Consider the following 16,764-nt stretch of genomic DNA (forward strand, 5'->3'; position numbering starts at 1 on the left):
GTCCAGCCAACTTAAGAGAAACTTTTAATTACATTTTATTTTTTGAAAAGGAGCTTCTTTATTACATATTGCTTATCAGTGTGGGTAGGTAAAAGGCATATAGTACTATGAACAACAGATGCAATTAACAATAGTGTTTTCCCTTTCACCTATCCTCCTTCCCATCTGAGCACTTAGTCACTAGTTTTCAGAAAGTTTCTCCAGGAGGGAAAGCTCATAGAGGTAATTTGAGGGAGAGGAGAGCTTTAGCAATATACTCAGAGGCAGTTTTTATATTTTTTAGTGCCTGAACAGTTTTTACACTAGATTTTCCATGGAGGGCTCAGAAAGTCCCTAAATTCTCTGAGTCTCAGAATCTGGACTTAAAATCAGGGTAAGAGATTTACATGACTAAACTGTTTAGTTGTGTATCTTAGCTCGAGCTGCCATAAGAAAATACCACACACTGGGTGACTTGAACAATAGCAATTTATTTCTCACAGTTCTGGAGGCTGGAAGTCCAAGATCAAGGTGCCCACAGGTGGGTTTCCTTCTAAAGCCTCTGCTCTTGGTTTGCAGGTGTCCCATCTTCTCACTATGTGCTCACATGACCTGTTCTTCATGTGCATGAGGAAAGAGAAAACTGTGTTGTCTTTTCTTCATGTAAGGGCACTAATCCCATCATGGGGCACCACCCTCATTACCTGATCTAAATCTAATTACTTCCCAAAGGCTCCACCTCCTAATACCATCACATCGGGGACTAGGGCTTCAACATATGAATTTTGGGAAGACACAAACATTTAGTCCATAACATTGTACGAACAGCTTAGGACATGGAAAGAATTTATCAAAATGTTTAATTTCAGGATTGGTGGTTATTCTGATTTCACAGGAGGGGACAGTAGGGCAGTCTTCCTCCTAGAATATCGACTGTGAGTCAAGTATAAGAAATATCATGTTTAAGATTTCCATGGAACCTTAAGTTGCTGTCCATATTAATTTATCAAAAAGACAACTGGACTAGTGGGGCAGCCAAGTCAAACCCATGAAGATTGGTAAGCTGACATAGGAAAAAAAATTAAAGATGAGGAAAAGCAGCTTTGGAGCTGCACACACAATAAAGAGAAATGACAGAAATATGAAGTTTTTTGAAAAGGTTTCTTGTTTTTTCTTGTTATTTACTTTAGTGTTTAAGAAAAGGGTTTCAGAAATAATATAGAGAAGAAATAGGTTTAGGCAAACTATTGGTCCAATGCTGCCTGCTATGAACGAAACTAGAAGAAAAAAAAATTTCTATTACATGGGAAAAATCCACAGAAACTCTAATCTTATAACTCCGGTCATTCCACCCCAACAGTGGGAATTCTTCCATATCCAAAACCTTGCTGAAACACAAGCTCTTGCCTCAATCCTCTCCAGATTGCTAAAAGAAGGTGCATAGCCCTGCTCTTCAAGCATTAATGCCTCAGATGTTACTTCTGTATCCACACATGCACACTTATCACCCCTCTTACTTGTCCAGACAAGCTCCTTCCTGGTAAATGTCACATGCCACCCACGAGCCCCCATCTGTGCAAGGTAAACCCCTGTACATGGGGATGACTTCTGCTTCAAACATTAGAACAACACCTTTCTCTATCTCATCCAAACAGATCACCAAAAAAATTTTTTGGGTCTTCATCCATATGCAGGATGTACAAAGCTGTCTGGAACTGATCTGGTATTAATTATGCAGTGCACAACACTGGAATAAGTGGTTAATCCCAAGGAGGTTTACACTGGAGAGCGACCAACCTGCCCCTGGGTGGATACAGAACCAATCTTGGCTCCAGAGACTATTCCACATCATGTGTTGTGCAAATGTTAACTGGCACCAGAATGGACTTCATTCCATAGCAGATGGGATCCTTTTTATGCAGACCTAGTCTAAGATAATATATGACCCAAGCACTATATTGTCTAGAGTTTCCTTCTTTTCATGAAATACATCATTGTTTTAATTCTCAGACTGAACTTCCTCCTGTGCTCCTTTACCTGCTGTTGCCCTCTTTCAAATCATGGCCTGGAGGCCCTTTCTGGGGCCCCCAAAACAGCAGGTGATTTTATCCCCTCAGGGCCAACATGTTGTCCTGCCGTTAATCCAGATGTCTTAGATTCGTTAGTTTTCATTCCTATGGCAGCTGCCTAGTTTTGATCTGTTGTGTTTGGGCAAATAGTTGCAGCAGGAAATGTGGTGGGGAAGATAGCAAACACCTGTAAGAACGAGGAGGAATTTATGCTATCCTTTCTTTTCTTCAAGGTTATTACTTTGTCTTTGAAGAGTTTTCCTTGTAAGATCTTAGACATGGCTTAGATATGCTGTTAGAGAAGGTCTGAAGTAAAGAATTTTAAATCTGGGACCAAAGGATTTCCAAGATTATTTTAGAGCAGTCAGGTAGCAAACCAATTGTTCTCCTCATGGTAATTGCTTTCTTACAAATTTGTGTCTGGGGCAGGAAAGAGTTGAGAATATTTCCTGTGATTGTTTGTTTTGTTTTCTGATCCAGTAGGTGAAGGTGGGAACTAGAAAGTAGACAGGGTATGTTTTGTACTTTTGTGACTGGAGGATTTTAAAAATATCTTCAAATCAGGACTAATTTTCTTTAAAAAGCTTACAGTTTTAGCACCTTATGGTCCACATAGACTGCAAACAGTACTGTTATAAAACTGTGTGGATTTTGGCATGGGAAATATAAAAACCAACTTCTTTCATTTTATATTTGCTATTGAATAAAGATATAAGGTCAGAAAAATGAAAATGTGCTTCCCCTTTGTCCCTCTCTCACATCTCTGTGCCCAGTAAACTCTTTAATTTATTAACATATTTTACCTTCTAAAAGTATTACAAGCATAATCTTCTTTAGTTAAATAAGCCTCAGTATTTATTTTGTATCTATTATGCAGTACCTATGGGGAGGCTGAAGCATAGGGATATAATGGGAATAAAATGGATATATGTTTCTTGACCTTGAAGAATTCATCTCTTACTGAGGACCCCATAAAATGCACATTGACCTTGATCACATTGAGAAGTGTAAGTAACTCAGAAGGAGAAAGAATTTTGATTGGCACAATCAGATAAAGCTCCTTGGAGAAGGTGAAACTTGAATTGGCCTTGACAGAGGGTGCCCACCTGTGCACAGCTGGATGAAAGAACAGGGGCCAAAGGACAGAAGCTGGAGAAAACAGGATGCAGGCCCCTAGATTTCTGGGAAGCCATCTCATCCAACCTTCTGCGAAACCATCTCCATAATACATTCTCTTTCCCAGCAGAAGTCCTATTGCCAACCAAGCCCACGTGACTCTCCCAGAGCCATATGAAGCCTTAAAGAAAGGTACCCTCAGTATTCTTGAATCATTTGTGTTTACAGATGACAGGAGGCAAACTTTTGCCACAAGTACAGGAAGCTGGAAAGGAACTGGCTTGCCATTAGTTTGAATTTGGACTCCATGTTAGTATTGGTAAAGAATGTAAACTCCAGAAGGACTTTTTAAGTTTTTTTTTTTTTTTCTTAATAAGGTCAATCCTCCCTAAAGGCAAGATATGAAATGCAGACATTTTGCTAAATCTTTGCTAATCTTTCTGATGCTACTGGGGCAGGATGATTCTCCAACAACGGTGCACAGGCAAAAGGGCCAATCACCTGAGCTTGAAGATGCCCAAATCCAAGGCAACCCAGAACAGAGAAGTCACAGCTTCTGCAGACATACTAGAGCCTTTCTTTGCAATCACAGACTTGTGGGTTAATCTTGTTTGGCCTTTGCCCTCATTGATGAATGCAAGTGTCTGAAAGTACAATTATAGCTATAGTTCTCCATTGCTCATAATAATAGGCTGCAACAGTCATACGGAACATAAGGGGAAGGGGGAAAAAAAAAGCCAAAGTAGGAATTTAGATATCTGACATAGACTTACCTTCTTAATCATTACAACACCCTAATACTACAATTAGCTTGCAGTTCCTAAACAAATTCTGGTAACAAGGAGGTCTATTTTGAGTTAAAACGAGTAGATAATTGTCACTTAAAGAAATGTTAGTTCTAAGTTTGGATCCTGATACTGATATTATTTTTTTCCTTCCCAAACTTCCACATCCCAGAAACAGTGTGCTAGTGACTTCTACAGAAGCACTTGTAGGTAAGGTTTGAAGAGTCAAGATGTGGAGAGAAAACAGATTTTGTCATGTGGAACAGACATCAGACAGGAGTTCTCTGGATACAGCTGCATGCTTCTTTTCATTTCCAAGAAAGCAGAGTTCAAGTGCATTCTCAGACCAGAGACAGGTGAGAGATGTAGGGAGGCGGCAAGAAGGCTCGGCAAGTCTGAGAATAGCACAGTGTATCTGCCAAGGTGGCTGTCAGTGCCCGCATTTCCTCCGCCAAATCAGCATTGCCCCGGCTTCCAACCCTGTTGCTGTTAGGTCACTACAGGAAAACAGCTCTGATGATTTTCACTTGCTCGACACATTTTTTTTTTTTCTTTCTTTTTTAAACAGGCCAGTGATGTCTTTGTGTAATAAATACTGGACAAGTCTTAGGCTATGGAAGTAGTATTTGGGGTAGTCTCCCCTTACTGGCTGTCTTCTGAGAAACACTGCTGTGTGTAGCATTTCTCATCCTTTACACCACAGAATGGTGGGGGTTTGTTAGCAGAAATTCCCCCTGCAATGGTTTCATTCTCTTGTCCACAAAGGCAGTGAAAGCAACTACTGCCCTGTTATTTCTGGCACTCTCAGTGGAAAGGAAATGGAGATGCCAAGTGATGGAAGAGCTTGCCCAGTTGGGCCTTTAACTACAAAAGCATCATGGTTTCCTTTCCTCCCCAATTAACCACTCCTGCCCCTGGTTGGTTCCCATTCCCATTTGCATCCAGCAGGGTTGGCTAACCTTCCTTTCCTCCTCCTGGGAAAACACATATTGCCCCAGTGCAAAGAAGACCAAGATAAACGGCAGGTTCTTAGAGGGCTGGGGAACTGAGGCTTGCTAGAGGACAGTGTGGCTCCATGGTATGTGAAGCAAGGCATCTCCAACTGTCCCTCAGACAGCAGGACAGCAGGATAATAACACCACTGATGTTTCTATAGCATAGCTCTTGTGTTTTATAAAGCTTGTTCTTACAATTCACTTCTCAAAATGGTTGTATTTGTCCCTTTTTCTGAGAGAGAAATTTAAGTCTCAGTGAAGCTAAGTTACCTGACCACATCTTCACAGCTGATTAAGTGACAGAGCTACGTTTCAGTCAGGCTGTTGTCACTTCAGCTCATTATACTCTATAGATCCTGAAGCCACCTTATATGTAAGAAAGAGTAGGAACAGACTCGAAGAAATTAAGGAGGGTCAGAAGGTGACGGAGACAGGGGTCAAATCCAAAGGGCAGGACTAAGAAAGGCTGTTTACCTTTTATACCACCATGTGTCCCGTAAGCAGGAACTGTTAATTTTGATGAGAAATACTCCTCTGGAAGATTCCTCAACAATTCCCCACTGCGTAGAGGGAGAACAGCACCAGGTTCCTGAGCATGTCACACTAGACAGGCCCTCTCCCAGCACCCCCTCTCTCCATCCCCCTCCCCGCAGCCTGCGCTCCCACTGTGCTGTGTCACTTGTAGCTCTCCATGGCTTTAACTTTAAATTTCTTGATTGTAGTAAAACACACATAATGTAAAATTTGCCATCTTACCCACTTTCAGTGTACAGCTCAGTAGTGTCACATCAACTGATACTGTTGTAAACCAGATCCCCAGGACTTTTCATTTTCTAACACTAACACCCCGTACCCATTACACACTCCCCATCCTCCTCTCTAGTCCCCGACAACCACATTTCTACTGTTTCTGTGAGGCTGACCACTCTAGGTACCTTGGATACACGGGATCATGTTATTTGTCTTCCTGTGATGACTGTCTTTGCACACATTGTTCCCTCCATCTGGACACCTTCCCCATGTTTTCACTGGCTAATTCTCATGAATCTTTCAGGAGTCAATTCAGATATTATTATCTCAGGCTTTCCTTGGTCCTCCACTCTCAATTAAGTGCCCTTCCTAAATATTTAGTAGTGGATTAATCACACTCGATGAAGAGTTGCCCATGTTCTAATCCCTTGATACTCAGCATGTGGTAGAAGATCCACATTCTCAATGGCATACATTGGGGAGCTTGTTAAAAATGCAGCATATTCTTTAACAAGATCCCAGCTGAATCACACGGACATTGAAGTTTGATAAGCACTGTTCTAACTCATTAGACAGGAGGTCTGCAAATGACTCATGGGCCACATCTGGTCAGCTACCTGTTTTTGTAAATAAAGTTTTGTTGGAACATAGCCACAGTCATTTCTGTATGTATTGTCTATGGCTGCTTTTGTGCTACAATGGAAGAGCTCAGTAGTTGCAAAAGAGACCACCATATGGCCACAAAGCCTGTATTCATTCTCTGCTCCTTTACCGAAAAGTTTGCACACTTCTTTACTAGATTGTAAGCTCCTTAAAAGTGAGAACCTGGTCTTATTTTGCTTTGTAAGAAGAAACATAGACTAGTGTAATGGTTATGCATGTAGGGTTGAGGGTAGACTGGCAAGATCTGTATCTAGGCTCTGCCATTTCCTTGCAAGTGACTGGGCAACTCACAATCTCTCTGTGCCTTGTGTTCCTCATCTATAAAATGGGGACATATAACAGAACCTACTTTACAAGGTTGATTAAATAAGTTAATGTAGATGAAGTGCTCCAAGTGGTGCCTTCAGCAAATATTTCTCTTACCTGGTACTATATATTTTTAGTGCCATGGGGGTTTGTTGATGTTGTAACAGATGATGGAATACTATTAACACACATTCTCCGTTTCTTCCTTGCTAACATCTAATGGTTTTTTTAGGTATTAACTTTCCTGGGGGGTGATCTCCTCTCTGGTGGAGTAAATACTATTGCAAGCCAACCAGGTAATGCCATTTTCAGTGACCGTGGACTGGCTCAGGGTGAACAGTTCTGGCCAGTGAGTCATGAGCATTCTTGAAGGACTTCTGGGAAAAGGTTTCTTCATTCTTTAAAAGAAAACATGGGGGCGCCTGGGTGGCTCAGACAGTTGAGCATCCAACCTTGGCTCAGCTCATGATCTCACAGTTTGTGAGTTTGAGCCCTGGTCAAGCTCTGTGCTGACAGCTCAGAGCCTGGAGCCTGCTTGGGATTGTGTCTCCTTCTCTCTCTGCCCCTCCTCGACTTGTGCTCTCTCAAAAATAAATAAATGTTAAAAAAAAAGAAATGAAAAGAAAAGAAAAGAAAAGAAAAGAAAAGAAAAGAAAAGAAAAGAAAACAGATGGAAGAGATGCCCCTGTTCTTTCACATTTTATGTATGAATGTGATGCCCCAAACTGCAGCAACCATGAAGGCAGGCAGTCTGAGAACAGAAAAAACATGTTTATGATGGCAGAAAAATAAGATGGGAATATTCTGGGCCCTTTATGGGGTCAGAGTTGCTGAATCCATCAATCCCTGTGGCTTACCTACTCAGGTACTGATCTTATGGAAGAAAATAAATTTTCCTATTAGTTTCCTTTCAGTCTAAAGCATCCTGACTCATATAGCCAGGGACCATGTTTATACATATTTTACTCCACCCAGAACCTAACAACTGCTGTTGGGTATTAGGAGCAACTGGAAATGAACGTGCTGGGTAGGGCAAAAGAAAATTCAGGAATGTTCTGGGTTAGTGCAGACCCAACTTTTCATTGCCTTTTATCATTCAGCCAACAGCAACTTTTCCTGATACCTGTGGCTCTCTCCCAAATGCTGATCTCCCTTGCAGTCTGTCCCTTCTACCCAAACTTGACAGGTTATTTCAAGATCAGATGGGCTTTATTTCCTTGGTGATATCCATTATTTCCCTTCTGGGCAGGAGGATCTGAAGACAATTCATGTTTTGGGACATAGAAAACAGGGATGGGATCTCTTACGTAAAATGAAATACAATGGCAGTGTCAAAAGATTCCTTAGATGTTACAGCCACAAGGATTTTATGGTGTGTCAGCTTATGGACTGGCTTTGTATGACATCTGAGCCAGAACTAGCAGCAGAGATTCAAAGCAATATAGGTGGCTAAGTACCTGTGAGGGTAAAGTATGAAGAGAGAAGGGTAGCAGAAATGAGCTGGCCACCTGTACCTATCCCAAAGAGCATCCGGCCCTATAGTTGAAAAAGGTGAAGGATCCACTTCAATATGTGAGACTGGAACCCCTGTAATCCTGCAAATACGTAATTACTAAAGCTAGAAATGCTGAGTTCTTTCTGCCTGTGAGTGTCCAGGGCGAAAGAAGTTTTGGAGCCATAAAGTCGCTGTAACAATCAAATTTTAAGGCTAGAAGGTGCCATGAGACATGATCTCATTCATCTCCTTGTCCTTAGGCAATAATAGCCTAACTAAAGCCTTCTGATTACAGCAGAACACATTTTATAGGCAAAAGCCTCCCAAGGGGTATTCAAAAAAAAAAAAAAAAAAGTAAAAGATTACACAACTTTCTCCCATAAACCACTTTAATTTTGTGTACATCATCTACTTCAGAGTCTAAGGGAACCTGACACTTGTTCTAGATCCATCTACTTGCTGTCTTACCCCAAGATCCCCTTCTAAATGGGAGGATCCATAATTCAGTGACAGCAGGGCACTAATAGGCAAGTGCAAAGCTAAAGGGATGGGGGGGGCAAAGGTCTCCCAGTGACCCCCTTAAACCCTGTCAGCTACTCACATGAATTTAATGTATAGTACTTCCCTTGTGACTTTCTGTCTGCCTCTTTCCTACCAACAATTTCTCTTAATTGTTCCATTCTTCTAAGACACTAGTGTCTGATATAGTACCTTTGCCTCCATCTTCAAGTGTTCCTAAAGGCTAATTATAATCTTAAAGAACAGTACTTCCTGTTTAAAGCATTTTGTGGTAATCAATCCATTGCAGGTTTGCTAATATTATCGGTTCAAGTTAAAAGTCCCCTGCCTGTGAAAAAGTCCCCTACCTGTGAAAAGAGAAGCCCTGTACTTCCCCTGGGTTCCTTCCTCTTTGGGCACATTCCCAGGCACAGAGCAGGAGCAAACCTTTCCCTTCCCTTTGGAAGCACTGGGCTGACTAAGCAACTTGCCATATGATTCTGCTGAAGGAAGACAGAGAGAAGTTCACAAAGACCAAAACTCAACTGTTCTTGGAGAGGGGTTAGGAGGAAGGCTAATAAATAAAATCTGATGCAACTCCTTTCAGGAAAGGGTGTGGAGGGTGGGGTGGATCTACCCAGAAGCTTTAGCAGTCCACTTTGAAGTCTTCTGAACAGGAAAAGTGTAGCCACCCATGGAAGCAGCCTTCAATGATATCCTCCCTAGGACTGATGTGTTGGGCAATAGCCCATCAGCAAAAAGTCCCTTGAGAAATGTTTTCCCTCCTTCTTCTGGAATTGTTGAGAAACTATCTTAGATAGAACTCAGAGGATCTGGCTTTCAAGGGTGGACCTGAATGAATTTTCAGTTTCTTAGTGGGAACAGAGAGCTCTAGAAGATTGTCTACTCCTCCAAGAAATCTGGTTACCAGTTTTCTCTTGGTCTATCTACAACTTGTGTTAATGGATTAGGAACATGTATATACAGGGCCAGTCTCCTGTCCAACAACCTTAGGAAGGAGGGCAAAGAGGAGGCAAAAGGGGCTCATTCTTCTACCTCACGGATTCCTTTTCCACTAGTAACAATCCAAACATTACAAAAAAAGGTATGGAAATGGATACGCATGTGATTGGTACATATTTCTCCCATCACCTGCTACAAATGGAGTAGAGCTAGGGAAGAACTGTGCCCCTTCTGAGTTACAGCCTAGTTTCAGAGAGCACAGGTTTCCTGACTGGTCATGGGGTGGGAGAACAACTCTCCTTCCTAGCCTTCAAAGAATGAGCAAATAACCTATGGCTAAGGGGAGACACCCATTCTCCTGGGGTTGCCTGGGGTATCTGAGGCAGAGGTGGTTACGGTAGACTCCTCAACAGAGGCACTGAGATCCAAGAATTCCAGGATGATGTCCCAAAGGCAGTAAATCAAATGCCTGAAACAAATGGACAAAACAACTTAGAGGAGGGTCTGGCTCGGTCAACAGACACCAGATCCCTGTTTATGACATTTATTCTCCCTTCCCCTCCTTGCCCATTACTGATATTCTTAGTGAACTCTAAATTTCAATAGCTTGATGAAGCCTCCGCCATGAAATAAAAGTTTGCGAATAAAGGTTATGACCACAAGAGAGGTAGAAATAGAACTTGAGACTAGATTTTAGGAAACTCCACATTTATTTATATAGCTGCATTAGCAGATCAGCACTACTCTGAAAAACTGTGAAGTAGGGAAAATATTTGTGATATCAACTTACTAAGAATTTTCAGAGCTTCTGACTATGGCTGTTTCTCATAATTAATCATCATGGATCTATGGGTGACCTTACAGGCAATGAAGCAAAAGCCAGGGCCCTTAAGTAGTGACAGTTAATTGATGCAGTCTGCTTTGGGACAGGGTTTGAGAAAGGACTGGAAGTCCTAAATACTTTTCAGAAGCACTATATCCCAAGGCACCAGCCAGGGAAATACCTACCTCTTCTGGATTATTCTAGGAGTATTCACCCAATATTTCTGGTCCCTTTATCAGAGCCAAACCTTATTATCTTGTCTACTTCATATTAAGCAAAGACAATTCCTGATTGTAATACTATTCAGCTTTGCTGTGCAGCCTTGAATGTAGAGCTGGAAATTATATGACCTGTCAGTGACATATGAAGCTGTCAGTGTAGGTTTTTCTTAGTATGTGTGGATCTGGACATCACACCCTGCAGTCAGGGCCCAGGGCAAACAAAGACTGCAGTTCTATTCTTCTCAATGTGGGTTGCACACTTAGAAATCGTGGACACCTCTGAGACCAGAGATGGCTTCAGCTGTGGTGATGCTGAGTATACATACGCCTTCAGCCTACCTGTTGATGACGGGTTGCTGTAGTGACTCCAAGACTAGACTCCAGCTCAGCTGGCATTTGTTCACCCCCAGGATTTCTACTATAATATCTGAAGAGGAAAAAGCAGATGTGGTTTCAGTGCTACCGTGGAAGCCTTAGATTCTAAGGAGATTATCTCATGATATCTGCCATCTTTATTCAAAGTAGGTATTTCTGGCAAACTTCTGAACTACATAGTCAAACTAAAACAGGGAAAAGCTAAGAGAAATGTTTCTCAAGTGTTTAAATAAGAATGGGCCTCAAGAAATAATTCTGTAACCAATCATTAAAGTGCAGGATTTTTTTTTTTCTTTTAAGAGAGAGAGAGAGAGAGATAGAGCATATGCATGAGTAGGGGAGGGGCAGAGAGAGAGAGAGAGAGAGAGAGAGAGAGAGAATCTTAAGCAGGCTCCACTCTCAGCATGGAGCCCGATGTGGGGCTTGATCCCACGACCCTGGGATCATAACCTGTGCCGAAATCAACAGGCAGACACTCAAACTACTGAGCCACCCAGGCACCCCTAAAGTGCAGGTACTTCTGATGTAACAGTTTAGGGTGGAGAGCAGAGGTTAATAAGAGTATATAAAATTGTTTTAAGAGTTAAGAGTTTACTACTGTACCCTGGTTACCACAGCACAGAGACAGGCAACAAACTGCCTTTCCTGCCTTCTAAAAGTCCATAGAAAGTAAAGGAAAAAAAGTCCTCTCCAGAGTTTGTTTTTATCTACTGCTAATAACCAGGTACTTTATTCAATGACCCCAATTTATCAAGGCCAAGCTTCTATGGCACATATCATTTTCTTCCCTAGTCCAAAAACCATGAATTGGCAGAGAACCTGAGGTTTTCATCTGGTGGGAACAGTTCTGAGACCTGACTCTGTGGTGTAGGCAGAGCTGTTATTATCTCAAGTATCTGCAGGATTCTCACCTACTATTTACGGTGTGGTCTCAGTGATTCCTTCTATTCCCTCAGCATCACTTGAATGAGGGATAAAAGAATTGCGGCCCCGATCATTTTCCTGTTGGCCTGAGAAATGGTGGGTCAACAGTCTAATCACATTTAAGCCCTTTGAAAATGGGAAGGGGTGTGGGGTAATGGTGGCAAAGCCAGATGAGAAAGGACTAATCATCAGTATAACTTATTTCATCATCCAATTACCTGGCAGGATTCCCATCAGGCTCTGCAAAGCCTGTTTTTCAGCAGCCACTTTCTGCTCCTGGGTCCTTACAGGCCGTGGATACTTAGGCAAAACCCCACCAGGCCAGATGGACTCCTGAAGAAGTCGGAGGTACTGCACCCAGCGTTGTGGACATGTTAGATTAGCCACTTGCACCTCCAGCCACCTGTGGTGGAAGAGAGAATCGTCAGATAAATCTGAAGGAAGGACTGCAGAAAGGTGTGAATCATGTGAGCAATCAGCACAGAGCAAAGCGAAGGCAGTGGCAACTCTCACAAATGAAACCCAGCCAATTTAATAACTTGGCACCACACACTTTGAAGATGAGTAAAAGTAATAATACTGTTATTTACTGTGTGTCCGATAGGAACTGCATGTTGTATTAGAGGTTGCACAGAACAGAGCACTAGGACGGCCCCAGTATCTGGCAGGGCTGGAGCTTTCTAACTGTCTTCTAGTGGGAAGTTCTGTCATTTCTCAGCAATGTGCACATGGCTGCCTTTCCAGCTAAGGGTTTGGTGATTTTAGATAAATCCCTCTCCTTTGCCACCCTGTCCACATCCAGGGTGTGGCACATCCAGGCTCTTCATGGACCCATGAGCTGTTCTAAGAGTGTCCTACATCCATCTTTTGCTCGTAACAGTCTGCTCACTGACAAGGCCCTCTTCTTTCCAGTACAAGTCTGCCATCCTAGCAAGACCTGCTTAACCCCACCTCCTCCACAAAATTCTTCTCGACCATTCCAGCTAGAAGCGTTCTCTTTCCTCTTAGACTTCCTTCAGCACTTAGTTCTACAGTACAGATTTGGAACTAATAATTTACTCTAGAATATAAATTATTTTCTCATGTGCTTACAGCTTAATTTTCCAACTAAAGTATAAGCACCACAAGATTTCTATATGTCTTATACTTTTAAAAAGTTTCCCACAGTGCCCTGGTGCTCAAGAAAGGCCTGTTGATTGACTAGCGATAGTTCTTATTACAATGAAAATTTCCCCCTTTATCTCACATTCAAAAATGAGGCAATAACTCTCAGGGGGCAAACATACTAAATCTGCAGTTCCTGCAGTCATTTCACCCTTATTCTTTATTTGTTCCTGCATTTCTTCAGAGCAATATGGTTACTAGCTGAGGTTCAAGCCTGCCAAGTCTCCTCAGTATGGAGCAGGGCTGAGCCTGACAAGGCTATGATTCTAACGGATGGACCATCAACCACTTCTACTCTATTTGGTCCTGCACCACATGGCAGCTCATGCCATTGCTCCTATACCCGAGTTACTTGTCGCCCATCCAAGAGCAGAGGGGGCTGCCAAGGCAAACTTTATTTAACCTCCACTCTGCCAGACAGTCTGCATTCCACTCAAGCTAGGCATTCCAGCCTTGGGGGCTGCAATCCCCCAAGCCGAGGGCTCACAAATGATTCTAAGAATAGGAAGTCTGAAAGGTAATGGCAGGGCAGGAATGGCAGACACCGATGGAGATCAAGAGCGGCACAAAGCTGCTCTTGCCCAAAATAGCCATCACGATCGTATTTGATATTATTAGGGCTGCATCTCCTTTTTATAGGGCTTTTCATTCAGCGAGCCTAAGACGCCTGATGAAAGGGATCCAGTAGCAAGAATTTCTGTTCCTGTTTATAGAAAAGGGTCAGCAAAGGGAGGTGTATGCAATGGCCTGATCAGATTATCTGCAGGGAATCAAGTGACCCAACTCTCGTTCTTCACCTCAGGCCACAAATACTTGTGTGACTTCTGCTAAGGTGAATGATGTGCACTAGGGTCTCATCTGAGCAACTGGTTTCATTGGAGTGAAAACCAAAATCTTGAAGTGCTCCAAAAAAGCCAGGAGAATCTTAAACCAGAAACCTTTGCCTGGAATTAGTTCTAGCTCAGCTTCTCATTCCCATTTGCACATAAGCCAGTGTACCCTTATTCTTGTTCTCTGGGGCCAGCGATGCCTGTGACTCCACTCTTCAAAGGTATCTATCTCAGCATCTGCTCAACCCTTCTTAGAGCAGAATACTGAACAGTAAATCTGGGGACCTCGGTCATCTTCTGGGCACGTCTTACAATATAGGAGTCTGATTGTTTTGAATTAACCTTAATTCACCTGATAGGAACAGGCCCTTGCACCACTGCATTATGGCAAGGATGTCCTTTTTGTTCTCTTCCATTGTGACTTCGTGACTCAAGCATACCCGCTGGGTGCAAAACAAATTTTGGCACATGGCAAAATGAGTGTATAAATGTATACAAATCTATAGAACTACAACTTATCAAACCCTAAATGGGAATGTTGGGAAGGAGAAACAAAGTAGGGAAAAGTAAAAATAAGGCCCTTGATGATGAGGATGAGTCAGTGAGTCAACTCAAGTTGTGGGAGCTAAGTGGAACTGACAAAGAGAACTAAGGTCTCCAAGTAAATGTCAACTGCTGATAAAGAAACTGTCAAGCACTATAAACCCTGAGGCACAGAAGTGATCAACAAGTTATTCCCAGGAATGTAAGGAATATGAGAAAGTATAGGACTTGTACAAATTGGTGGAAACGAAACAAACTGCATGTCTAAAAAGAGGAATGTAATGTACAAAGTGGCTTCTACCTGCAAGGTGCTGTGGTTTCTCTTACCCTCAGGCTTCTTCATACCCTGAAGGTAAAAGACACCAACCACACACACTTGTACCACGCAGATTTAAACATTCACCCTTTTCAAGATTCTCCTCTTGCCCAGGTTCCTCCTACCTCTCTTCCTCTAAGAAAACAGGCTTTCTCCTGGACATCTAGGGTTAGCCATGTTTCATTTCCTAGCCCCAGACAGCCCATGGAAAAGAGGCAGGGCAGCGAAACCTTTCGTGCTCACAGAACTCCTGAGATATGGTATCTTATCGTGAATGATGAGCATCCCAAGGTAGAAGGAAAAAAAATCATAAAGCCAAAACCAAGAAAATGACCAATGCCGACTATTACCACCACCCAAATTGCCCTGCGCCTCAGACAGAACAGAAAAAATCTGTGAGCTTTAGAACAATTTCTAAGGCATGCTTTATTATTACACAAAATGCCTTTCTTAAGTTGTAAATGACCAGATTCAGGGATTCTGTATCATTTACCTTGCCTAACACCTAGCACAGAACCAACAACTGATGACAACAAAGAAGGCAGGGGTTTCTTCATCCAATGATCTCTTCTCCCCTTTCCATCCCCATTTTCCCTTCCTCTTATTCCATCATCCTTCTCCAGAGTAGAGCTCCACACATACCACCACAGTGCTTTATCTAGTCTTACTGATTCCCTTCATATTGGTCTGTTCACTCTGAAACCGGGCTAGAGAATGTGAAGAGATTAAGCACTGGAAAATTAAAAGAGAGACTAATGCCTTAGCTTATTAGTTCCCTTCATCTCTCTATTCCACATGTGTCTTTCTATTCCTAACTTACAAGTGGGAAAGTTAAAAAGAAATCTGTATCCCTATAGTTCTCTTGAAGCAAAAGGAATGGAATGCATGTGTCTGAAGTCCAAGGTACCACAGGAGCTTTTCCAGTATCAGTTTCTGGAATCTGCTGGTACCACTTACTATTATGCTAACAGAAATCTGAAGTTTCAAGGTGGACACAAACACATATCTCTCAGTCTATTTATTATAAATTATTTATAAGAATTCATTTACTAAATACAAATGTTATTGTTTATGTAATTCAAGATGCATGAGGTAAATATGCTAAAATAAATATGGTAGCGAACATCCACAAATAGCGTTGGTTTTATTTTCTACTACTATTCCAGTTCTGTTATTTGATTTAGAGATATCTCCTCCTACCATCCTACCTTTTCCCCAATAAAAAGAAGAAGAAAAAAAGCCAAACCAGGTCTGTTCTATGAGGCCATCTCTGAATGATTCAGAGCACATGGCAGCCTTACTAGTGGGCCCAGAAATAGCCAATAAAGTGAGAAAGAAGCAACAACAGATTGACACTGAGATATTCATGAGCTTCTCTGATGCCAGACATGGAAGGAGGGAGGATGTGGAGATTAGGGCTTTTCATTACACTGGGAGTGCAAGTCTATCCGTGTTCACAAGAACCTGGTCTGAAATAGCTACAGATAGAGGAATGGAGCAGGGGCTAAAAAGGAGACAGTTTAATACTAGGGCTTAAGACAGCACCTCAAGGTTAGCACAAGGTCATTTCCCATCAAAACAACAGAATCAACTCTCACAAGTAAGGGGAGAAAGCTTAAGGGACCATGTCTAATCTAATTAGCCAAATTCCCTTCTCTTCTCTGCTAAGAGCTTCTATGGCTGAGTGAGGAGGGGCCGTGGGTAAGTGAGCCTAATGGGGAGGACAGGGGGAGAAGGAGAGTGAAATCATAACATAGAAAATATTCTTGGGGTGCCTGGTGGCTCAGTTGGTTAAGTGTCCGACTTCGGCTCCAATCACGATCTCATGGTTTGTGAGTGCAAGCCCCGATTTGGGCTCTGCGCTGACAGCTCAGAGCCTGCTTTGGATTCTCTGTCTCCCTCTCTCTCTCTGCCTCTCCCTGGCTTGTGTTCTCTCTCTCTGCCTCTCA

At 42.3% G+C, this 16,764-nt stretch overlaps 1 protein-coding gene across 5 annotated transcripts in view; it reads right to left on the reverse strand.

Moving 5' to 3' along the window:
* Positions 1–450: 450 nt before the first annotated feature.
* The window catches only part of SNX19 (sorting nexin 19), a 47,523-nt gene continuing 31,209 nt past the window's right edge, over positions 451–16,764 (reverse strand). Inside the window, exons 9-12 of one of the 5 annotated variants that reach the window (XM_047070345.1) lie at positions 12,181–12,365; positions 11,003–11,090; positions 9,950–10,088; positions 451–596 (exon numbers count right to left, since the gene is read on the reverse strand). In XM_047070345.1, the coding sequence (XP_046926301.1) occupies positions 9,956–10,088; positions 11,003–11,090; positions 12,181–12,365 (406 nt within the window). In that variant the 3' untranslated portion in view covers positions 451–596; positions 9,950–9,955. Of the gene's footprint in view, positions 597–8,533; positions 10,089–11,002; positions 11,091–12,180; positions 12,366–16,764 lie in introns of those variants that run through there. The other 4 variants (XM_047070344.1, XM_047070346.1, XM_047070347.1 and 1 more) reach the window with 4 other exon arrangements.

The sequence above is a fragment of the Lynx rufus genome, unplaced genomic scaffold (genome assembly GCF_022079265.1).
Source record: "Lynx rufus isolate CCGP_SWC_20201006 ecotype Redwood Valley unplaced genomic scaffold, mLynRuf1.p SCAF_9, whole genome shotgun sequence".
Lineage (NCBI taxonomy): Eukaryota > Metazoa > Chordata > Mammalia > Carnivora > Felidae > Lynx > Lynx rufus.